This window comes from Mobula hypostoma, chromosome 2, assembly GCF_963921235.1.
Source record: "Mobula hypostoma chromosome 2, sMobHyp1.1, whole genome shotgun sequence".
NCBI classification, from domain to species: domain Eukaryota; kingdom Metazoa; phylum Chordata; class Chondrichthyes; order Myliobatiformes; family Myliobatidae; genus Mobula; species Mobula hypostoma.
Window position 1 is genome coordinate 128,043,787 of NC_086098.1, and position 25,686 is coordinate 128,069,472.

Here is a 25,686-nt window from a genome sequence, read left to right on the forward strand (position 1 = left end):
CGAGACCCTTCGTCAGGACTGCGTTCACCAGCAACTTTGATGTATGTTGCTTTATTTAAAAACACTACTGTTTTACTTGCGTATTTAAATGATAAACAGAACAAATTAGAAAACTATCAATACTACAGAACTATAAAACTGTGTATTAATTCATAACATTTATTGACGGAGATATTAATCCAGTGTATGCTGTTCTTTTGATTGACTGAACATTAGCAAAATCAGCACAGGTACCTTGTGTAAATAATGGACTACTGTAGGTTTCCGCAAATAAAATGAAATAAGGTGTTTTATGTTTAATGAAACCTGTAACATATTTTATTGAACTCCAAAACCTACACAACAAATTACGCTAAAAACTTTTTACGTAATAACATCATCACATCAGACCAACCTCTTAAAACAAAACCACAACTCAATGTCAGTGGTTGTGAATCATGTACATTTCTCCCAATTACGTTACCCTACACAGACCCCCAGAATTCACTAAACTGGCATTATGAGCCTGTCTGGAACGCGGACAAGCCGCCCGGCTTGGGTCCTGTGTTCCATGGGTGGAGGAACTGCGGGTGCCTCTGGCTCAACCAGAGGTGCTTTGACACACTCGTGGTCATGTAGTTACGACAGGGGCATAGCAACGGAATACTCCAAATCTTGGTACGCCAGTTTAAGGTGATCTACCAAAATATGTTCAGGTTTACCCCCTCTTATCTATGATAAAAGTCTTTTCTCCCCATGCCAAAACACAGAATAAGCCATTGTAAGGGGGCCTAAGGGGATGCTGGTGTGCGCGATAGCGGAAGAAAACAAACGAGACGGAATGTAGGTCAACAGGTACCCAAGAGTGCTTTACATCATAATAGGAGGTAAGAATAGGTGAAAAGGAATAGAATTTACTGAATTTGCTGTTCAGAGGCTGACCAGGCAGACATGACGTCAGGAATGAAATTACCTGGCACTCGTAATGGCTGCCCATATACCAAATCAGCTATGGACGACTGCAGGTCCTCCTTTGGAGCAATTCTAAGCCCCAGCAAGACACATGGGAGCTGATCATGCCAACACTCATCAGTCAGGGAAGCCCTCAGAGCAGCCTTTAAGGATCCGTGAAACCACTCACGTAGGCCATTGAACTGCCGTGGTGTGCTGTATTCTAATGCCGAGGTTCTGGCCCATTGCAGCCCAGAGGAAATGAATTGGAGACCATGATCAGTGGAAATATCAGTTGGGGTGACAAAGCGAGCAACCCAGATGCTGATGAATGCTCGAGCCATGTCTGCGGCCGTCGTCAACGCTACAGGATGACCTCTGGCCACCTGGTGGTACAATCCGCCATGGCAAGAAGGTGCATCAGACCATGAGAAGGTGGGGGGTGGGGAAGAGGACAAGCCCACATTGATGTGGTCACTTGGTCGGCTGCCATGTCGGTAAAATCAACCCCTATGTATACAGCCTCAACAGCTGGCCATGACAGACAATCAGCCACAGCATTATTTTTCCCCCTTGATATATTGTGTATCTGTTGTGAACTCGGATATGTAGGCCAAGTGGCGTTGCTGCCGTGTAGGCCATGGGTCTGATATCTTGGCCATCGGGTGTATGAGAGGTTTGTGGTCAATGAATGCTGTGGAATGGAGGTGACCCTCTAGAAGAAGACGAAAATGGCAGGCAGCCAGATAAAAACCAAGAACCTTACAGTCAAACATGTTGCGTGCTGCACTTACCTTTGGGGGGGGGGGGAGAAACTGAGCTACCAACTGAAGACGACAAGCAGCTGCCACACACCTTCCGACCAGCTGTTCATGCACAGCACCCACAGCACAGTTTGAGGCGTCAGTAGTAATGGCTATGGGTACACTGGGGAGGTGGGTCTGCCAGTTAGAAAGAGCTTGTTTGGTATTATCAAATGCCCTGGTCATGTCCACTGACCAGTCAAGCACTTGATTAGGGGTATTGCCTTTAAGCACACTCTATGGGGAAGCATAATTTCAGCAGCTCGTGGAATGACACAGTGATAATAATTTACCATAGCTAAAACCTCCTATAGTTTTTTCATAGTGTGGAGCAGTGGGAAATCCATAATAACAGCTACCTTTGATGGGAGGGTTTCGCATCTTCTGCAGAGATGTGATTTCTGAGAAAGTCAATGGTTGATAACCCTAACTAGCATTTAGCAAGGTTAATAATCAACCAGCTTTGGCTTAAGAATTTGAAAAATGTTCTGAGATGAGATACGTTTTTTGGATTTGGACACATTGACGACAAGTATGCCATCCAGTTAAACAAAAAGAAAATCTAAATCCAAGTCTTTCAATACAGTGCCTATCAGCCATTGGACTATGCGGCATTTTTCGCCCAGCAGTCGAGTGAACTCACATGCAGTGGTACATACGCTTGACAAAGTCATTGTGGGGAACTTACTGAGGGAGCAAGGTAACGACTCAAAGTCCTTTGCATCCACAAGCCGCTAGTTCTTATGATTGACTAACAGTTCTTGAGCACACAGGAGATCTGTATCGAGCAGAGGTCCAGCCTCTTTTGCTAGGATGAAGTCCCATGTGTAATATCGCCCACTGAAGCCGAGCCTGTAAGTCTGGATCTTGCTACTGTTGACGGCCTCCAGCGAGGCTTCATCACTCTTTACCTTTTCATCAATAGGTGATGCCGGCAGCACATGTCACCCTGAAAGGGTGTCTATGATGAACAGTAGACAACCCTGGTAACTGGAACCCACGGTGTTCACACACGTCTGATGTCCCAATGCACTGGCACTGTCAAAGCTACAAGGCGGCCAGCTCTTCCTAACATTCATACCAAAGTGAGCATGGTAAAAACACAGGCCTGGCATCGTTGGTTTCGCAGCCGCAGGCTTCCTTATGTTGGGGATCTTGCTAACCTGGCTTATTAAGGTAGAGAAAGGAACTGAGTGTAGACTATCAGCCATTTTAGCAAGCTCCCTATAGTCCATCACGCGTGCATTAGTAAAAGATAAGCGGACTGGATGCATGAAGAATTCTTTAAAAATAAAACAAGGATGGTGATTTCCCAGGAGAGACAGCATGCGGTCCATTAGCTCCAAAGGCTTACTGTCGAAATATCTGGTGCTATCGGTGGAGATTCCTCACAGGGCAAATTGGGCCTCTGCTTGAACAAACCAAGCAATGGCTCCCAAAACTCAGGCAGTTCTAAGTGATTGCATTGGCTGATATATTCAATGATTCCAGAATCATCCTAGAGTATGTAAATGTCGGCACAGATCAGAGGCGATTGCCGATTGCATCACCTCTGATCTGGGCCGACAATTACGTGCTAGGCGGCACCTAATTAATTAGCATGTTTATTTCAGCTTTTTTCTTAAAGATGTGCTGTGTGCCTCCCGGCTACTGCTGCGTTCTTCGCGAATTGGTACAGTATCTGTCCGAGGCCTGGGTGTTGGGGTGGTGGGACACGGGGGTGTCACCTCATCATCAATCAGGGCAGGCAGCTCGTCTTCTCCTATGACTGCCCGCCTCGATGTCGGAGGTCAAGGTTCGTCGTCTGCTGTGGCTGATGTGGAAGGCTTGCTTGACTGCTGAGCCTCACGCATTTTTCTATGATACAGATGTTTGTAAGCACTCAAACCATCCTGCAAATATCCCCTAAACCTATGTACCCTTTCAAAATTAAAGTCGTACTTTATCATTGCAGCAAAAATCTCAGGCAGTTGCTTCACATTCTGCATTCGGTTGCATCTTGTTTCGATTGTTATCCTTTCCTCTTCCAATGGCATCAGCTCTTCATCTATCAGTTCTTGGTCATAGGATGCCAAAACCTCTTCAACATCATCTTCGTCAACTTCCACAAGCCAAACTCACTTTGTCCTTGCTTCGTTCACCACGATCGAAACGCTTAATTATGTCTAGTTTTACGCTAAGTGTAACACCCTTACTCTTCCAGGCTTTTCCGACACCTTAGAACTCATCTTGCTAATGGCTGCTCAATGCAACGTGTTTAAGCAATGCCGTTCCGAATCCGGGGCAGAGCAGCTGCTCGGGGCGCGCGCTGCCTTTTATCGCGCGCTGATTTTTTCGCGCGCTGCCTTTCTTCGTAACAGTGAAAACACCTTCTGAAAGCGAAAACAGGGTACTAATGTAGGTCTTTCATAACAGTGAGGCTTCGTAAAGTGGACATTCGAAAAGTGGGGGACACCTGTAGTGAAATCATTTCATTTTCATTCCCAGCCATAGCTGGCATCTCGAAGCCTGTATGCTTGAAAATTCAAAGAGCAAGCAGTTCTGAATTGTCTTTCCCTACCCCTCCCTTTCCCTATCCTAGTTTCACACTGCCCCCTCCCCCAGCTGCCTACTACCTCCCTCATGGTTCCGCCTCCTTCTACTACCCATTGTGCTTTCCCCTATTCCTTCTTCACCTTTCCTGCCTATCCCCTCCCTGCTTCCCCTCCCCCAGCCCTTTATCTTTCCCCTAAATACAAAATAATCTGCAGATGCTGGGGTCGAAGCAACACTCACAACACGCTGGAGGAACTCAGCAGGTCGGGCAGCATCTTTGGAAAAGATCATTCGACCTTTCGGGCCGGAACGTCGACTGATCTTTTCCACGGATGCTGCCCAACCTGCTGAGTTCCTCCAGCGTGTAGTGAGTGTTGCTTTATCTTTCCCCTTACTGGTTTTTCACCTGGAACCTACCAGCCTTCTCCTTCCCACCCTCCCCCCACCGTCTTTATAGGGCCTCTGCTCCTTCCCTCTTCAGTCCTGACAAAGGGCTCCAGCCCAAAATGTTAACTGATCATTTCCATAGATGCTGCTCGACCTGCTGAGTTCCTCCGTGTGTTGTGAGTGTTGTTTTGACCCCAACATCTGCAGAGTATTTTGTATTTCTGAATTGTCTTATTGATTATTTCTCGCAAACTATCAGTGACAAAAATCTCAGCTCTTTGAACACAAACACATGCAATTAACACTATTTTAAAAACTGTTCGCTCCAAGCAGAGCGCAACAGTGCATGTGACTGACTCTAATTAGAAACTGCTTAGCAACAGTCTTCTGCCCCAATTAAGTGGCATAGTGCCACTAATAAACGAAGGGAATCCTGACTATTTTCTCAATTAGCTTTTGTTCTTTAAGAGTGGCCCAAATAAGCAGCTATCCCGACTGACCAATGGCCCAACTTACCGGAATCCACTGTATAAACAAAATAGAGTAGTTTGTAAATACATAGTCTTTTCAATTAGTACAATCACAGGTTTATCTGCTAACAAGACAGCAGAAAGTTTTCAGCACTGACTGCAAGTCATAGAGTCATAGAAAATTACAGCACCGAAACAGGGCCTTTGGCCGATCTAGTCCATGCCAAAACCAGTTAAACTGCCTACTCCCATCAACCTGCTCTAGGACCATAACCCTCCATATCCCTAACCTCCATGTACCTATCCAAACTTTCCATGACTATTGAAATCGAGCTCGCGTGCACCATTGGTACTGGTAGCTCGTTCCACACACTCACGACCCTCTGAATGAAGAAGTATCTCCTCATATTCCCCTTAAAATTTACCCTTTCACCCTTAACCCATGATCCCTGGTTAAAGTTCCACCCAAAACTTAGTGGGAAAAGTCTGATTGCATTTACCATATCTACAGCCCTCATAATTTTGGATACCTCTATCAAATCCCCTCCCAAGCTCCTACGCTCTAAAGAATTATATGTAAATATATCCTTGTATGTCAATATCCCTGACGACCTAGCCTGGGTGCAACATATTGATGCAGCTATAAAAAAGACAAGACAGTGGCTATACTTCATTAGAAGTTTGAGACGACTTGGTTTGTCAACTAAAACATTTGAAAAATTTTACATATATACTATGGAGAGCATTCTGACTGGCTGCATCACAATTTGGTATGGGAGAGCTACTGCACAAGATCCAAGTAAGCTGCAGAAACTTGTAAGATTAGTCAAGTCCATCATGGGTACTAGCCTCCGTAACACCCAAGACATCCTCAAGGAGTGGTGCCTTAGGAAGGCAGCATCCATCATTAAGGACCCCACCACCCAGAACATCCCCTTTTCTCACTGTTAGCATCGGGTAAGAGGTACAGAAGCATGAAGGCACACACTCAGCAATTCAGGAACAGTTTCTTCCCCTCTGCCATCCAATTTCTAAATGGACATTGAACCCATGAACACTACCTCAGTACTTTATTATTTCTGGGGTTTTTTGGACTCCTTACTTTAACTTAACTATTCAATTGACATATATACTTACTGTAATTCAGATTTTTTTCTCTATATGTATTTATCATGTATTTCATTGTACTGCTGCTGCTAAATTAACAAATTTCACAACATATGCTGGTAATATTAAACAGATTCTGAAAGTTTACCGAGTTGTCACCATTTTCACATTATGAGCATGAGTTTGGCACAATGTGCCTGGCCCTAATATACTGTATGTCATTAAGCTATGGTTGCACAGTGGTTAAGTACCATAACAAAACCCCAAGGCTACATTAATAATCCAGAGAGGCCAAATCCCAACTTGGCAACTGGGAAACTTAAGTTAATGAAATAATCTAAAACAATAACCAATGCCATAGAACAAGCAGATCTTTAAAAAACAATAGGATTTTTATAATGTCATTTTGGGAAGGAAATATGCTGGCCTAACCAATAAGAGCTCTTAAGTGGTCCAGAAGATCCCGAAGTCTGTGGTTTTTCCATCAGCATGAGAAATAAATACATAAATGTCAGTAATGTTCATATTCCATGAATTAATAAAATCAGTCAGCATTTCAGATTTGAGAAGTCCTAGATTCAACAAATTACATGCTGAATTCAAATTCACAGTCCCAGATCCACAAACTTAAATCAAAATGAAGCTCACCTTTCAGCAACAGGTTTTGCAATATTTTCAAAAATTTCCTCTTGCTTTGCACCTTGATCAAAGATCTGCTGGAATCTGCAAAAGAAGAAAATTTTCAGAACAAAATGTGGTAGTCTTTCATAAAATACATAAATTAATGTTTTAGAATATGCAACAACCACACTAAATGTCAGCAAGACCAACGAATTGATTGTGGCATCAGGAAAAAAAGTCAGGAGAATAACTACCAGAGCCCATTGAGGGGTCAGCACTGGAAAGGGCAAGCAGCTTCAAGTTCTTGGGTATCAGCATCTTGGAGATCTATGCTGGACCTTACACAATGACCCTACACATGAAGGCAGCACACTTCCTTCAAAATTTGAGGAAATTTAGTAAGTCAGTTCCATCTTGGGCTCCATACTATCAAAGACCTCCAAAAGGTGGTGTCTCAATAAGGTGGCCTCCTTCACTATGGATCCTCACAATCTGGGGCATGTTCTCTTCTTGCCACATGCCCTTTCCTTGTTGAGTGTGAGTCTTCAGGTACGGGAGCCTGAAAACCCACACTCAATGATTCAGAAACAGTTTTCAGGTGTCGATGCAACTAGCCAGAATGCTCTCCACTGTTCATCTGTAGAAATATGCCAGAGTCTCTGGTGACATATCGAATCACCTCAATCTCCTAATGAAGTAGAACCGTTGGCATGCCTTCTTCCTGATTGTATTGATGTTGATGATAGATCCTCATATGCTGACACCCAGGAACTTGAAGATGCTCACCCTGTCCACAACTGACCCCTCAATGAAGACTGGTGAGTATTCTCCTATCTTCACCCTCCTGAAGTCCATAACCAGTTCCAAGGTTCGGCTGATATAGAGTGCAAAATTGCTCTGGCAACACCACTCAGCTGCCAAACTATCTCCCTCCCATATGTATCCTCATCACCCTCTGAGATTCTACCAACAACAGATGTGTCACTACCAAATTTTCCAAATCAATCAACCAATGTGGGTCTCTGGAATTTCATTTGGCCCATTTCTGAGCTCAAATCTTCCATTTGTAAGGTTTAGCGTCAGTACTGGACTCAGAACCACCAGCATTTAACACCCAAATTCAGGCCAGTAAACCAATACTCTCATCCATCATTGCTGATCAAATCTTAATCCCACACAACTTCATACACTAATTCTATTTGGACAGATCTCAAAGTCATGAGTGAAATAAATTAAATGAATCAATTAAAAAAATCAGAATCATCCCAATAATCACCTCTGCAATACTGCCACATGGGTATAACCATATTCATGTCCAGAAATTATCAGTGTTAATTGTGTAAGGAGGGGATGCTAATGAGAATATGGGGAGAATAAAAAGTGGTAATAATATATAGTAGGATGACAGTAAATTAGTAATTAATGAATGGCATGGAATTGGGCCTGCTTGCATGCTATATATGACTCTATAACAGGGGTGTCAAACTCATTTTAGGTCACAGGCCGGATTGGGCAAACTGCGACCTCATGCGGGCTGGATCAGTGATGCACACGTGCGTGCTCCCACAGCTTTCATTGCCTTCGTTTTTTCAACCTGCTGTCATGTGTCTCAGTCTCTGCTATAATTACAAAGTGTTTCACTTTATGAATTTTGTTTCTTATGAAGAAGATTGCCTAGCATCATTTTTATGATTGGTATTAACTTACAGTCATAGGCTACAAGAAAGTTGTGATGATAGAGGAAAAAAATGATGCTATTTTGGCTAAGATTGTTTTGGGAGCCACACCCTTTCCATTAATAAACCATTTGAAATCGAACATTAGCAGACACAAATGTAGACTTAATGAAACAAATTGTAAATGTAGGCTACACAACTGCACCTAATTTTTATTTGCCTGCTTCCAGCAATCAAACTCAGACAATGAACACAGTTAGCCTCTAATTTTTATTGAAGTGATCACATTTACAATAATAGTCAGAAAATGAATGAATCATAATATTATGACACTCCGTATTTCAGAATGCATTTTGCTTACATGTCGCAGTGCAGCGAACAGTATCACTCATTTTTCACTTGCTGCTCCCAGACACCTGACATCTCTTGGCTTTAACCAGTCTGTCAACATCAGGGACCAGTTTCTGGGCAGTTGTGATTTTCATAATGTCATTTAGATGTCTGTGAGTCAGCTGTGAGCGCAGTTTGGATTTATTAATGTTCATTATGGAGAATGCCTGCTTACAGAGATATGTTGTCTCGAATGTGCAAAGGATCTTTGAGGCAAAGTCTGTCATCTTGGGGTACATCGGTTCCAGGTATTGATAGAACGAATCCAGACCCACAGCCTCAAGCTTATTTTTCAAAGCCGGGTTACACTGAATTTCAATTAGTTCCATTTGGAGTTCCTCTGGCACATCTGATGCTGTGTTGACAGCAAACGGTGAGCAAAAGAGTGAAAATTCCTTCTCGAGCTGAATGAAGACTTGGAAACAATTCTGAAACTCACTTTTAAGCCATGATATTTTGTCCTTGTACCTGTTTATGTCGTCATTATTCCCATGAGCAACACGCACAGACTGCAAAGAGGGGAAATGAGCTGTGTTGCTCCGGGATAGTTGCATCTCCCACAGGCCTACTTTAATTTGAAAGGCACGAATGCTGTCGTAGTATTCCATAACAAGTTTGTTGCGGCCTTGCATGTTAATGTTAAGCACATTTAAGTACTCTGTTATAGCCACCAAAAATGCAAGATCATGAAGCCAGTCTGGGTCATCCAACTCTGCCACTGGCTTCCCTTTCTTGACCTAGATGTGGGGGTAGAAGGGTGGGTTGGCAAGTTTGCAGATGACACAAAGGTTGGTGGTGTTGTAGATAGTGTAGAGGATTGTCAAAGATTGCAGAGAAACATTGATAGGATGCAGAAGTGGGCTGAGAAGTGGCAGATGGAGTTCAACCTGGAGAAGTGTGAGGTGGTACACTTTGGAAGGACAAACTCCAAGGCAGAGTACAAAGTAAATGGCAGGATACTTGGTAGTGTGGCGGAGCAGAGGGATCTGGGGGTACATGTTCACAGATCCCTGGAAGTTTCCTCACAGCTGGATAGGGTAGTTAAGAAAGCTTATGGGGTGTTAGCTTTCATAAGTTGAGGGATAGAGTTTAAGAGTCGCGATGTAATGATGCAGCTCTATAAAACTCTAGTTAGGCCACACTTGGAGTACTGTGTCCAATTCTGGTCGCCTCACTACAGGAAGGATGTGGAAGCATTGGAAAGGGTACAGAGGAGATTTACCAGGATGCTGCCTGGTTTAGAAAGTATGCATTATGATCAGAGATTAAGGGAGCTAGGGCTTTACTCTTTGGAGAGAAGGAGGATGACAGGAGACATGATAGAGGTGTACAAGATAATAAGAGGAATAGATAGAGCGGATAGCCAGCGCCTCTTCCCCAGGGCACCACTGCTCAATAGAAGAGGACATGGCTTTAAGGTAAGGGGTGGGAAGGGGGATATTAGAGCAAGGTTTTTTACTCAGAGAGTGGTTGATGCGTGGAATGCTCTGCCTGAGTCAGTGGTGGAGGCAGATAGCCTAGTGAAGTTTAAGAGACTACTAGACAGGTATATGGAGGAATCTAAGGTGGGGGCTTATATGGGAGGCAGGGTTTGAGGGTCGGCACAACATTGTGGGCTGAAGGGCCTGTACTGTGCTGTACTATTCTATGTTCTATGATTATGAATAGTCCAATTTCTGCACATAATTGAAAAAAATGTTTGAGCACAACCCCTCTGCTCAACCAGTGGACTTCAATGTGGTAGGGTAGGCCGTGTCCAATATTACTTTCAGACAAAAGAGTGTCAAATTGCCGATGGTTGAGTCCCTTGGCTCTCATGAAATTAACCATTTTGATTACTACATCCATGACATTGTCCATTTTCAGGCCCATGCTACATAATGCTTCTTGGTGTATAATAGAATGAAAATTCCAGAATTCCTGCTCCAGATTCTCTGTCTGAACTTTCTTGAGTTTCGCAACAACACCTGCCTTTTTCCCGACCAAAGACGGCGCGCCATGTGTTGCCACACTAATAGCGTGACTCCAGTCAACCCCCAATCTGCCCAAGGCCATACCAGGCTGAAGAAAACGTCGTTCACCGTTGTAGTGTTTGTCATGGGCACCATCTCCACAAACTCCTTGGTGACGGTAAAAGATGCATCAACACCACAAATAAATTGAACTACAGCAGTCACGTCGGTGCTCTCATCAACTGCAATAGAGAAGGCAATAAATGACTTTACTTATACTTAGTCCCTGTATACTTCCATCCCCCATCAGGAAGGTATCAAAACTCCCCGCTTCTTTTTGGATTCCAGACCTAATCAGTTCCCCTCTACCACCACTCTGCTCTGTCTAGCGGAATTAGTCCTTACTGTTAATAATTTCTCCTTTGGCTCCTTCCATTTCCTCCAAACTAAAGGTGTAGCTATGGGCACCCGTATGGGTCCTAGCTATGCCTGCCTTTTTGTTGGCTTGTGGAACAATCTATGTTCCGTGCCTATTCTGGTATCTGTCCCCCACTTTTCCTTCACTACATCGACGACTGCATTGGCGCTGCTTCCTGCACGCATGCTGAGCTCGTTGACTTTATTAACTTTGTCTCCAACTTCCACCCTGCCCTCAAGTTTACCTGGTCCATTTCCGACACCTCCCTCCCCTTTCTAGATCTTTCTGTCTCTATCTCTGGAGACAGCTTATCCACTGATGTCTACTATAAGCCTACTGACTCTCACAGCTATCTGGACTATTCCTCTTCTCACCGTGTCTCTTGCAAAAATGCCATCCCCTTCTCGCAATTCCTCCGTCTTCACCGCATCTGCTCTCAGGATGAGGCTTTTCATTCCAGGACGAGGGAGATGTCTTCCTTTTTTAAAGAAAGGGGCTTCCCTTCCTCCACCATCAACTCTGCTCTCAAACGCATCTCCCCCATTTCACACACATCTGCTCTCACTCCATCCTCCCGCCATCCCACTAGGAATAGGGTTCCCCTGGTCCTCACCTACCACCCCACCAGCCTCCGGGTCCAACATATTATTCTCCGTAACTTCCGCCACCTCCAACAGGATCCCACCACTAAGCACATCTTTCCATCCCCCCCCCGCTTTCCGCAGGGATCGCTCCCTATGCGACTCCCTTGTCCATTCGTCCCCCCCATCCCTCCCCACTGATCTCCCTCCTAGCACTTATCCTTGTAAGCGGAACAAGTGCTACACATGCCCTTACACTTCCTCCCTTACCACCATTCAGGGCCCCAGACAGTCCTTCCAGCTGAGGCGACACTTCACCTGTGAGTCGGCTGGGGTGATATACTGCGTCCGGTGCTCCCGATGTGGCCTTTTATATATTGGCGAGACCCGACGCAGACTGGGAGACCGCTTTGCTGAGCACCTACGCTCTGTCCGCCAGAGAAAGCAGGATCTCCCAGTGGCCACACATTTTAATTCCACATCTCATTCCCATTCTGACATGTCTATCCATGGCCTCCTCTACTGTAAAGATGAAGCCACACTCAGGTTGGAAGAACAACACCTTATATTCCGTCTGGGTAGCCTCCAACCTGATGCATGAACATTGACTTCTTTAACTTCCGCTAATACCCCACCTACCCCTCGTACCCCATCCATTATTTATTTATATACACACATTCTTTCTTTCTCTCTCTCTCTCTCTCTCTCTCTCTCTCCTTTTTCTCCCTCTGTCCCTCTGACTATACCCCTTGCCCATCCTCTGGGTTCCCCCCCTCTTGTCTTTCTCCCCAGACCTCCAGTCCTATGATCCTCTCGTATCCCCTTTGCCAATCACCTGTCCAGCTCTTGGCTCCATCCTTTCCCCTCCTGTCTTCTCCTATCATTTTGGATCTCCCCCTCCCCCTCCAACTTTCAAATCTCTTACTAACTCTTCCTTCAGTTAGTCCTAACGAAGGGTCTCGGCCTGAAACGTCGACTGTACCTCTTCCTAGAGATGCTGCCTGGCCTGCTGCGTTCACCAGCAACTTTGATGTGTGTTGCTTGAATTTCCAGCATCTGCAGAAATCCTGTTGTTTGCGTTTTAAAATGACTTCACTTTGTCTTTTAGTTGACTGTTCAAATCTCTTGCAAGGTCCCTGATTCTCTCTGCCACAGTATTTCTTGACAAGCTGATATTACCAAAAGCCTGTCTCTTCTCAAGGCACACCAGCTCCGCCGCCGTCAGCATGCATGCATTAATGAATTCCCTCTCTTGAGTTTGGCTTCGACACAGCAGCTATTTTGTTGGCAATAATATAGCTGGCCTTGACAGCTCCATCATGAGTCTCTCGACTTTTGGTGAACACTGACTGCTGTTTTTTCAGTGCTGCTTCAAGTCCGTTTACCTTTTGCATTCTGAATCGTCCTGCGTACTTGTCATATTTTTCTCCGTGTGACGTTTCATGGTGCCGGTTGATATTGTACTCTTTTGCCACAGCCACTTGTGAGCATATCAGATACAACAGGTTTGCCATTGACCTCACAGAAGAAAAAACGATGTTTCCAATTATCGTTGAATATCCAACCTTCCATTTCAATTTTTCTTTTCTTGGAAAGCATTTTGAACCACAGCAGCAAACAGTCTCAGCCTTGCTACAGGTGTTACTCACCTGAGTACTCTGTGTGTTTATACTGTGCCTGACGACGTAAGTGGGGCCCTAGTGGTCTTCAGTGCAGGGTGGTAGGTGCTTATCCACAGCGGGTGGTGAACTGCCACCTATCATTTTCTAAGTACACAGGGCAAGCTGCCGGTGCAGCAGGTGGCACAGACAGCGGTGGGAGAGAGAGTGGCTGCCTTACAGATACATCATAAATGGTCGCGAATATACTTTTTTTCCTCCCCAAATCATCCCGCAGACCGGTAGTTGGACACCCCTGCTCTATAGCTTACACGTTTTGAGTATGGGAGCAACTTGCTTTACCTCTTTCTGCACAGTAACACCCTAATTTCAGGAAACAACCTAGTGAATTGACCTACACCACCTCCAACTTAAGTACAGTATATCAGATATGACGACCAGAAATTTTCATAGATCTCCAGGTGCTATTTCAATAACATTAAAACTCCTCTACATTAAAGTTCCAAAAAAACTTCCCTTACCTAAATATTCTCCATACCCCTGCAACAAAGGCCAATATTCCATTAGCATTCCTAAGTACTTGCTGCACTGGTTCCTTTGTAGCATCGTGGGCTGAAGAGTCTGCTCCTGTGCTGTACTTTTCTATATTCTATTAGTTACTGGAAGGTTCCTAGAAACAGGTTAAGTATACTACTGTGGATGACTCATGGGCATGCTAGTCCTGTTTTACAAATGGAGTGATATCATGTCATAATGATCCCTTATGCACCTCCTCCATATAAAACAAAACTTTGTGTCATTATTAACTTAACCTATACTTGGACTTTCAGAAGGCCTTTGATAAGTGCCATACATGAGGCTGCTTAGCAAGCTACAAGCCTATGGTATTACACAAAAGATTCTAGCATGAATAAAGCAGTGACTGATTGGCAGGAGGCAAAGAGTGGGAATATAGGGAGTCTTTTCTGGCTTGCTGCCAGTGACTAGGGGTCTGTGTAGGGACTGATTCTTTTTACATTATATGTCAATGATTTGGATGATGGAATTAATGGCTTTGTCGCAAAGTTTGCAGACAATATGAAGATAGGTGGAGGGGCAGGTAGTTTTGAGGAAATAGGGAGGCTAAAGAAGGACTTTGACAGATTAGGAAAATAGCAAAGAAGAGGCAGGTGGAATACAGTGTCATGAAGTGTATGGTCATGCACTTTGGTAGAAGAAATGAAAGGGTTGACTATTTTCTAAATGGAGAGAAAATTTAAAAAACTGAGGCACAAAGAGATTTGGAAGCCCTTGTGCGGGATTTCCCAAGGGTTAATTTTCAGGTTTAGTCTGTGGTGAGGAAGGCAAATGCAATGTTAGCATTCATTTTAAGAGGACTAGAATATAAAAGCAAGAATGTAATATTGAGAATTTATAAAGCACTGCTGAAGCCTCACAGAGTATTATGTGCAGTTTTGGGCCCCTTATCTAGAAAGTATGTGCTAAAACTAGAGGGTTTAAAGGAATTTCATGAAAATGATTCCAGTATTAATCAGTAGTGAATCTGTAGAATTCGTTACCACAGGCCGCTGTAGAGGCCAAGTCTTTTTATATATATATTTAAGTTAGAGATTGATAGATTATTGATTGGTCAGTGGATAAAGGGATATGGGGGAGGTGGGGGTGGCAGGAGATTGGGCCTGAGTGAAAAATGGATTAGCCATAATGAAATGGCAGAGCAGACTCAATGAGCCAAATAGCCTAATTCTGCTCCTATATCTTATGGTCTTAAAAATGTACATGCATAATTTCTAGTCACTAATTTTCAATTCACAACTTAGGCTCAACAGTCCAGTTGCAAGTCAGCAGAGGCATTGATGATGCTCAAAGCCACCCTCTACAATTTGGAAAAAGTGAACAGATTGCTCATCATGCAACCTAAGTCCAGGAGGATTCAGATACTCAGCAGTTGAGAACATCACACTATGCTAACCAAACATTGGGTGGGGGGCGGGGGGCTTGTGTGTGTGTGTGTGTGTGTGTGTGTGTGTGTGTGTGTGTGTGTGTGTGTGTGTGTATGTATGTATAGAGCAGGACAAGACACAGAAGACGTCCTGGTCATCCACTGCGCCTAGTCCTGTCTCCAGCCGTCTCAACTCTGTTTTGCCACTGGATCCAGATGGGAATTGGGAAGAGAGAGTGAGGCTGACACTGCGCAACTCTCCCTCACTTACACATCAACCCAGATTCTGCAATGAACAACAAAGTAAGTCACTTTTTGCTGATCTTAATGATGGGTGCCCACAACAATCCAGCAGTTGCTACAATGTGAATTTCCCCTTTGAGACAGAGGTTGCTGTCAGCCATCACATTTATAATGTCATCAAGCTGGCAGCACAGTGTACCATTTAAAGAATTTTCATAGACAGAAAAGTAAAAGCATGAAGCACAAGTCTCACTTCTTGAACATTTTACAATGCTACATAACAATCAAGCAGCTGGTGCACATTACAAGTCGTGGTTATGCGACCATTGACGTCAAGCAGACAATCTCTGAAGAGTATTGATATTGGCTGGAATCACACATCTTGTAAAGACACTGCCCCAGAAGAGGCCAATAGCAAACTGCTTGTGTAGAAAAATTTGCCAAGAACAATCATGGTCATGGAAAGACCATGATCACCCATGTCATACATACAGCACATAACAATAATGATGAAGTAAAGATCAGTACATACATGCAAGATTAAAGCACAAGATGAAATACCCTAAATGAACATTTTGAAAATGTAAAATCTATTTTGGGGCATAAAGAATTAGGAGCAGAGTTTGCCAAGTGATAATTGTAGATTATTACACCATTAAAAACTTACACAGACCTCAAGCAACAGAAATAACATTTTCATAGAAAATATATATATTCTCAACTTAGAGGAAATATTTCTATTTGCACTGTATAACTTTATACAACTTGACCTAATTCAACCCTCAGTCTCGTCTTCTCCAAGGAAAGAAAAAACAGCCTATTAGGTGGCTCCTCATAGTAGAAACATTACATCCTAGGCAATGTCCCAGGCAATCACCGCTGCACACTCTCCACTGCAACCACATCCTTCCTATAGTGTGAGATCCAAAACTCCATGCAGAATTCCACCAGTTGCTAGGTTGTACCATAACCTCCAAAAGCTCTTAAACTCTAACCTGGTTATTGAAGGCAGGTATCCCACATGCCTTCTTCACCATCTGTGGTACTGCTCCCAGGAATTCTTAGACTTGTACATCAAGGCCCCTTCTTTTCCTCAGTATCACTTACTGTCCTACCCTTTATTATTTCTCGCAAAGTACATTATTTGCCCTTTTTCAAAATTAAATTCCATCTGCCTTTGCTCTGCCCATCTTACCCATTCAAAATACCATCCTGGAGTTGAAGTCTGTTTTCCAAATCATCAACAAAGCCTCAAACATTTCTGTCATCTGAAAGGTTACAAATTCATATCCATATTGTTAATGTGCATGATAAACAGGAAGGACCCCAACACCTGCAATGCACCATAAGTCACAAGCTTTGGATTACAAAAACAACCCTCCGCCATCACTCTTCATTTCCTAGCATCATTTAATTTGCTCTGTGTACCTTGGGTTCTTAGCTTCTGAATCAGTCTCCCACATACTGTAGGTCCTTGTCAAAGGTGTTACCTAAATCCACATACTCTACATCAACCACACAACACCCAGTAACCACTTATGTCTTCAAAAACAAATCAATCATATGCATGGGGCATGAATATGATTAAAGCCATGCTGACTATAGACAATAATAAGACAAAGGAGCAGAAGTCGGCCATTCGGCCCATCGAGTCTGCTCCGCCATTTTATCATGAACTCCCATTTAGTCCCACTCCCCCACCTTCTCACCATAACCTTTGATGCCCTGGCTACTCAGATACCTATCAATCTCTGCCTTAAATACACACAATGACTTGGCCTCCACTGGTGCCCATGGCAACAAATTCCATAGATTCACCACCCTCTGACTAAAAAAATTTCTTCGCATTTCTGTTCTGAATGGGCACCCTTCAATCTTCAAGACATGCCCTCTCGTACTAGACTCCCTCATCATGGGAAGCAACTTTGCCACATCCACTCTGTCCATGCCTTTCAACATTCGAAATATTTCTATGAGGTCTCCCCTCATTCTTCTAAACCCCAAGGAATACAGTCCAAGAGCGGACAAACGTTCCTCATATGTTAACCCTCTCATTCCCGGAATCAGTCTAGTGAATCTTCACTGTACCCTCTCCAACGTCAGCACATCCTTTCTTAATTAAGGAGACCAAAACTGCCCACAGTACTCCAAGTGAGGTCTCACCAGCGCCTTATAGAGCCTCAACATCACATCCCTGCTCCTATACTCTATTCCTCTAGAATGCCAACATTGCATTCGCCTTCTTCACCACCGACTCAACCTGGAGGTTAACCTTAAGGGTATCCTGTACGAGGACTCCCAAGTCCGTTGCATCTCTGAACTTTGAATTCTTTCCCCATTTAAATAATAGTCTGCCCGTTTATTTCTTCTGTCAAAGTGCATAACCATATACTTTCCAACACTGTATTTCATTTGGCACATCTTTTCCCATTCTTCCAATCGATCCAAGTCTCTCTGCAGACTCTCCGTTTCCTCAGCACTACCGGCCCCTCCACCTATCTTCATATCGTCAGCAAACTTGGCCAAAAAGCCATCTATTCCATAGTCCAAATCGTTGATGTACAATGTAAAAAGAAGCAGCCCCAACACGGACCCCTGTGGAACACCAGTGGTAACCAGCAGCCAACAAGAATAGGATCCCTTTATTCCCACTCTCTGTTTCCTGCCAATCAGCCAACACTCTATCCACGTACGTAACTTTCCCGTAATTCCATGGGCTCTTATCTTATTAAGTAGCCTCATGTGTGGCACCTTGTCAAAGGCCTTCTGAAAATCCAAATATACAACATCCACTGCATCTCCCTTGTCTAGCCTACTTGTAATTTCCTCAAAAAATTGTAATAGGTTTGTCAGGCAGGATTTTCCTTTAAGGAATCCATGCTGAGTTCTGCCTATATTGTCATATGCCTCCAGGTACTCTGTAACCTCATCCTTGACAATCGACTCCAACAACTTCCCAACCACCAACATCAAGCTAACAGGTCTATAATTTCCTTTTTGCTTCCTTGCCCACTTCTTAAATAGCAGACTAACATTTGCAATCTTCCAGTCCTCCTGAACCATGCCAGAATCTATTGACTTTTAAAAGATCATTGCTAATGCCTCTGTAATCTCTACAGCTACGTCCTTCAGAACATGAGGATGCATTCCATCTGGTCTGGGAGATTTATCTACCTTTAGACTATACAGCTTCCCGAGTACTTTCCCTGTCGTAATTGTGACTGCGCACACTTCTCTTCCCTGCCACCCTTGAGTATCCGGTATACTGCTAATGTCTTCCTCAGTGAAGACTGATGCAAAATACTTGTTCAGTTCCTCTGCCATCTCCTTATCTCCCATTACAATTTCTCCAGCATCATTTTCTATCGGTCCTATATCTACTCTCACCTGTCTTTTACTCTATATATACTTGAAAAAGCTTTTAGTATCCTCTTCGATATTATTTGCTAGCGTCCTTTCATAGTTAATCTTTTCCCTCTTAATGACCTTCTTAGTTTCCCTTTGTAAGCTTTTAAAAACTTCCCAATCCTCTGTCTTCCCACTAATTTTTGCTTCCTTGCATGCCCTCTCCTTTGCTTTAACTTTGGCTTTGACTTCTCTAGTCAACCACAGTTGCATCCTTTTTCCATTCGAAAATTTCTTCTTTTTTGGAATATACCTGTCTTGCACCTTCCTCACTTCTCACATAAACTCCGGCCACTGCTGCTCTGCCGTCTTTCCCGCCAGTGTCCCTTTCCAGTCAACTTTGGCTAGTTCCTCTCTCATGCCACTGTAATTTCCTTTACTCCACTGAAATACCGACACATCAGATTTCGGCTTCTCTTTTTCAAATTTCACAGTGAACTCAATCATGTTATGATCACTGCCTCCTAAGGGTTCCTTCACCTTAATCTCTCTAATCACCTCTGGTTCAATACCCAATCCAGTACAGCTGATCCCCTAGTAGGCTCAACAACAAGCTGTTCTAAAAAGCCATCTCGCAGACATTCTACAAATTCTCTCTCTTGAGATCCAGTGCCCACCTGATCTTCCCAATCCACTCGCATGTTAAAATCCCCCACAATTATCATAACACTGCCCTTCTGACAAGCCTTTTCTATTTCCTGTTGTAATTTGTAGTCCACATCACTGCAGCCGTTTGGAGGCCTATAAATAACTGCCATCAGGTCCTTTTACCCCTGCGATTTCTTAGCTCAACCCATAAAGATTCTGCACCTTCCGATCTTATATCACCTCTTTCTAATGATTTAATTTCTTACCAATAAAGCCACGCCTCCCCCTCTGCCTACCTTCTTATCCTTCCGATACACCGTGTATCCTTGGACGTCCAGCTCCCAGAGACATGTATCCTTTAGCCACGTCTCAGTGATGGCCTCAATATTATACCTGCCAATCTGTAGCTGTACGACAAGATCATCCACCTTACTCCTTATGCTGCATGCATTTAAGTATAACACCTTAAGACCAGTATTTGGTACTTTTTGCTTGGATTTCCAAGAACATACAGGGTTAATGGTAAGGCACTGAGGAGTGCAGTAGAACAGAGGGATCTGGGAATACAGATACAAAATTCCCTAAAAGTGGCATCACAGGTAGATTGGGTCGTAAAGAGAGCTTTTGGTACATTGGCCTTTATTAATCAAAGTATTGAGTATAAGAGCTGGAATGTTATGATGAGGTTGTATAAGGCATTGGTGAGGCCGAATCCGGAGTATTGTGTTCCGTTTTGGTCACCAAATTACAGGATGGATATAAATAAGGTTGAAAGAGTGCAGGGAAGGTTTACAAGGATGTTGGTAGGACTTGAGAAACTCAGTTACAGAGAAAGGTTGAATAGGTTAGGACTTTATTGCCTGGAGCGTAGAAGAATGAGGGGAGATTTGATAGAGGTATATAAAATTATGATGGGTATAGATAGAGTGAATGCAAGCAGGCTTTTTCCACTGAGGCAAGGGGAGAAAAAAAACCAGAGGACATGGGTTAAGGGTGAGGGGGGAAAAGTTTAAAGGGAACATTAGGGGGGGCTTCTTCACACAGAGAGTGGTGGGAGTATGGAATGAGCTGCCAGATGAGGTGGTAAATGTGGGTTCTTTTTTAACATTTAAGAATAAATTGGACAGATACATGGATGGGAGGTGTATGGAGGGATATGGTCCGTGTGCAGGTCAGTGGGACTAGGCGGAAAATGGTTCGGCACAGCCAAGAAGGCCAAAAGGCCTGTTTCTGTGCTGTAGTTTCTATGGTTTCACTGCAACTCATCCCAATGGCTACAAATTTGCCCCATCACCTGTCTGTCTTTCCTGACATCTTTACTGCTCGCTATCTTAGATTTATTTCTGTTTTCCCCTTCATCCGCTCTATCATTCCGGTTCCCAGCCCCCTGCCAAATTAGTTTAAACCCTCCCTAACAGCTCTATTAAACTTTCCCGCCAGGATATTGGTCCCCTTCGGGTTCAGGTGTAACCTGTCCATTTTGAACAGGTCATACTTCCTCCAGAAGAGAATCCAATTATCCAAGAATCTGAAGCCCTGCCCCCCTGCACCAGTCTCTCAGCCACGCATTCATCTGCCTGATCCTACTGTTCTTGCCCTCGCTAGCACGTGGCACAGGTAGCCATCCCGAGATTACTACCTTTGAGGTCCTGCTTCTCAGCTTCCTTCCTAACTCCTGGAAATCTCTCTTCAGGACCTCCTCCTTTGTCCTATCTATGTCAATGGTACCAACACGTACCAAGACAACTGGCTGCTCACCCTCCCCCTTCAGAATATTCTGGACCCGATCCAAGACATCCCGTACCCTGGCACCTGGGAGGCAACACACCATGCGGGTATCTCTATCAGGCTCACAGAATCTCCTGTCCGTTCCCCTGACTATGGAATCCCTTATGACTACCGCATTCCTCTTCTCCCTCCTTCTCTCCTGCACAACAGTGCCAACTTCAGTGCCAGAGACCCGGTCACCGTGGGCGTCCCCTGTCAGGTCATCCCCCTCAACAGCATCTAGAACAAGATATTTGTTGCTGAGGGGGACAGCCACAGGTGTGCTCTCCACTATCCAGGCATTTCCCTTCCCTCTCTTGACAGTGACCCAGATTTCTGACCCCTGTAGCCTAGGGATGACTACCTCCCTGTAGCTCCTGTCTATCATCTCTTCACTTTCCCTGATAAGCAGTTGGTCATCAAGCTGCAGCTCCAGATCCCTAATACAGTCTCTGAGGAGCTGCATCTCGGTGCACCTGGTGCAGATGTGGCTATCTGGGAGGCTGGAGGTCTCCCAGGATTCCCACATCTGACACCCTGAACAAAGCACTAACCCTGCAGGCATGCTATCTAACTCTATAGGAATGAAACAGGAAAAATAAGTCTACTCACCCACTTACCTCGCCAAACAGACCAACTTTTTAAACCATTAGCTCATACTGTTAGCTGTGAGAGCCCTGCTGTTCCTGTCTGTCCGGGCCGAGTTGCCGGGGGGGGGGGGGTTGAAAAAAAAGAGTTGGTGCCTCGCTCTCGCCTCTTCCCATTACCGCCAAAGCCCTACACTCTGCTACCGCTCACTATCCTTTATGAATCTTTGCCTTGCTGTTCAGATCAATCTGGCCCTTCCTTACCATAACATAAACTCAACTGTCTGCAATTGTTTGACTTGCCACTGCTGCCACTTTTCAGTAAAGGAACCACATTCACTGCTTCCAGACATCTGGTGTCTCTTCTCTGGCCAGAGATAACTTTAAAACATCTGTCAGAGCCCCAGCAAATCTTCTCCTTTGCTTGCTTAGCTGCCACGTACGCATCTCATAAGGCCTCAATTAATCTAGGACAATTAATACTTTCATCTTTTCAATTGTAATTTGTTCTAGAAGTTCACCAACCCCAAGAAGATACTTTTATAGTAAGGTTACATTGTAAATACCTTAAGAAAATGCAAAACTCTAACTTGATGTCCATTTCACAGAAACACCAATAGCTTCAATGTGGTGATAGGTCCTAGATCTGGAACTCAACTATATGCAAAAGCTTCATAGCACTACTGCATCACCAGAAGGCAATGTATCTTCAAGGATGAATTTAAGTAACAAAATTTATGACAAGTCTGCTCTTTCACACCACTCATTGTCATTTACTGTGGCAATGAACGTGGTAAAACATCACCCTCATGTTTCTGATGGCATGAATGCTGACATCAAGTTCTTCCATGAAGATAACAGTAAAAAGTATGTTTTCTACAAATTAGTAAGACACTGCAAGTCATTCAGAGATCAGCAATAAACAAAGCTAAAAATCTGACACTTTTGACTCATGACAACCAATGAAATGAATTTAACCTCCAAGAGAAGCACAACCTTGTTGTAGGGTTTGGAGGCTTGCATGCCTCAATGAGCTGGAGAGCTGTGTTAGCTGGAATCAGGGCTTTGTGCTTTGGCTCATGACAACGTCACCCTAGGCAAACAGGTCAAAGGGTAGAGGCCAGACTAAGATTGGTCCTCCAGTCCTTCACGTTCGGGGGTTCAGCTCAGGGCTAACAACCCACACTGGTTAAAAGAAGAATTGTTACAGAAACAGCAATGAAATATCCTCCTACATCTGTGTGAAATGGTATGGACAGACTGAGGTGGAGAACCTTCATTGTGGCCCTAAACGGCGGTGGCATAAAGGGCAGTAAGTTACAGGATAAAGTGTGATACAGAAATGATAAATAACACATGGAACTCACTTAAATTTATAGCTTTCTCGTTTGTTATTTATAAATCCATCAGCTGCATCATGCGGCACCACAAACTCCAACACTGAGTCTCCATTATCGTCATCCAATGAGTAAAGCTACAATAGACAGAAACTGAGAATAATTTCAAGTCTAACATGAATATCATACAAAAAGAAAGGAAATTTACTGTACATTATGTCCTCAAGTTGGGGGAACTGGAACACCTCCCAAAGGAGAGAGACAGAAACCCTAACCTGGTCTATTGCTGTTCCACTCTGCACCTGTGGCGCACCAGGCAACCTTGCCATTTCTTTAGCATTTGTTGCTCTTTTTAAACAAGGCTGAGTTGCTAGTTTGACACTCAACTCAGCACGAATGGATAGCGTGCAAGGAGTCGTCATAGTCGAACCTGGGACCATTCACCTCAAAGTCTGGTGCTGATACACCGCTACACCACTAGCCGACTGAACTAGATCCATAAAGCACCTGAAATAGTTACTTGAAGAGTCATAACCCACAGAATAATGGATCAAGAGCTGGAGAGATGGGAAGTGGGATTAACTTCTGAGTTTCCCTGTCCATATTAGCCTGGCATAGACACAACTCTATACATTTATATACTTCTAAACATTTCTTGAATTTGCTTTAAACTCAGTGAATTATTTTTGCTTGGACATTCCAGTTGCAAATTTTGTTCAGCATGGTTCCAAAAATGTTAGAAAGAGTTATTTGGTGATTGGCGGTGCTAGCTGAATTTAAGCCAAGGCACAGAGAACTCCTTACACTCGTTTAAACCAATGGGACTTTAGCTTCATATCCAAAAGATAACACCTCTAACAACTGAATTTAAATTTCATATTATGGTGCCCACTGCAGGAGCCATGGAGCGTGAGTGCTGGATGGGGATTGTTGGGGTGAAGGTGCGTGTGATTAGGGGGAAAAAATCACAGACTAAGTTGTTTGAGGTTTGGGTTGATGATGTGCGGGTGAGAAGGGGCTGAATCCAGGCAGTGTGCGTGAACGGGGGGAGGGGGCCACTGCAGGGCTGAAAGTGAATGGGTCGGGTGGTGGGGGTGGGTTTTGCAGGCTTCGCGATGATGGATACGGGGGATATTGCAAAATGTGAACTGAGTTGTGATAGGTAGTGTGGGAATTTTGCAAAGTATTGGGTATTGCGAAGATGACAATGAAACGAGGACTACTGCAGGCAGGATGGGGGCGGTATACTGAATGTGTGTGGGAGAGATTATTTTAGGGTGTGTATGGGTCATTGTCGGGCTGACAGTGAGCGATATTACAGGAATGACTTGTGTGCGCTTGTATAAATTCATCATTTTGCCGGATGGTGTATCAGGGTGGGTGGTTATTTCAGGGCTAGTGGTACTATTTCAGAGTGCGGGGGGTGTGTTTGGAGGTATTTCTGAGTGTAGGGTTATCATAGGGACTGGGTCAGACCTCGGAGTCTTGTCCCTCGGTACCGGGAGAGGGTTTTAAGACCCCACCGCTCTCCGTTCCCAACCCGGACCCTCACTCACCACCACCGGCCGCTTGGTAGGCCGTAGCCTCGCGAAAATGCGAATCGTCTGCTTCACCATGCCCAACACGCCAGAGCTGTAACCACAGCAACGGGAAAACCTCCCGCACTCCGCCACCACCCTCTCTTCGATTGGTTGCCCTGGTGGTCGGCGTGTGAACAGTTTTGAGTATCTTAGCTTTTGATTGGATCTCCGCAGAGGTCCCGGGCGATTTGGAAGAAACTCGGAATCTACTTTGTAGTCTTATAAATAAGGTAGAAAGTATATTGATATAAACAACTCAGTTGATGCAATCCCGGTAACGACACCTTTACAGACTGTGCAACCCTGTATAACAAACATATCGATGCAATCCATAACAAACGGAATCTATGCAGGGTTGGCAGATTGATATTTTAATTTCAAGCCAAACAATACTAGGAAACAGCCAGACTGTTCCCACTAGTTCTCCCATACTCACATCACAAGAAAAACTCCAGATCCGGGCCATTACTATCCTCTTCACTGGAATCAGTGGAACATAACGGCATAAACCTTGTCCGATGTGAAGTTTTTTAGCATTTCTGGACATGCAGTGAAGTCTTTGCAACATTTGCTTGAAAGCAATACTTCTGCCCTCATTCTCACAATAGCATCAAGAAGATTCAGCTGCATTCTGTTTCTTATCCTCGTTTTAACGGAGGTTATAAAACAAAATATTCTCTCAACTACAGCATTGCTGACAGGGGTTATTAAGCAAGTAAGGGCAAAGGTGGTGACCTCTTTAAACGCC

At 44.1% G+C, this 25,686-nt stretch overlaps 1 protein-coding gene across 4 annotated transcripts in view; it reads right to left on the reverse strand.

The window, feature by feature from the left end:
- kif6 (kinesin family member 6) overlaps nucleotides 1-25,067 on the reverse strand; it is a 611,249-nt gene extending 586,182 nt beyond the window's left edge. For all 4 annotated transcript variants that reach the window (XM_063040644.1, XM_063040642.1, XM_063040641.1 and 1 more), the window contains exons 1-3: nucleotides 24,915-25,067; nucleotides 23,389-23,495; nucleotides 6,881-6,955 (exon numbers count right to left, since the gene is read on the reverse strand). In XM_063040644.1, coding sequence (XP_062896714.1) covers nucleotides 6,881-6,955; nucleotides 23,389-23,495; nucleotides 24,915-24,974 — 242 coding nt within the window. In that variant the 5' untranslated portion in view covers nucleotides 24,975-25,067. The remainder of the gene's footprint in view (nucleotides 1-6,880; nucleotides 6,956-23,388; nucleotides 23,496-24,914) is intronic.
- Between the last annotated feature and the right edge of the window lie 619 nt (nucleotides 25,068-25,686).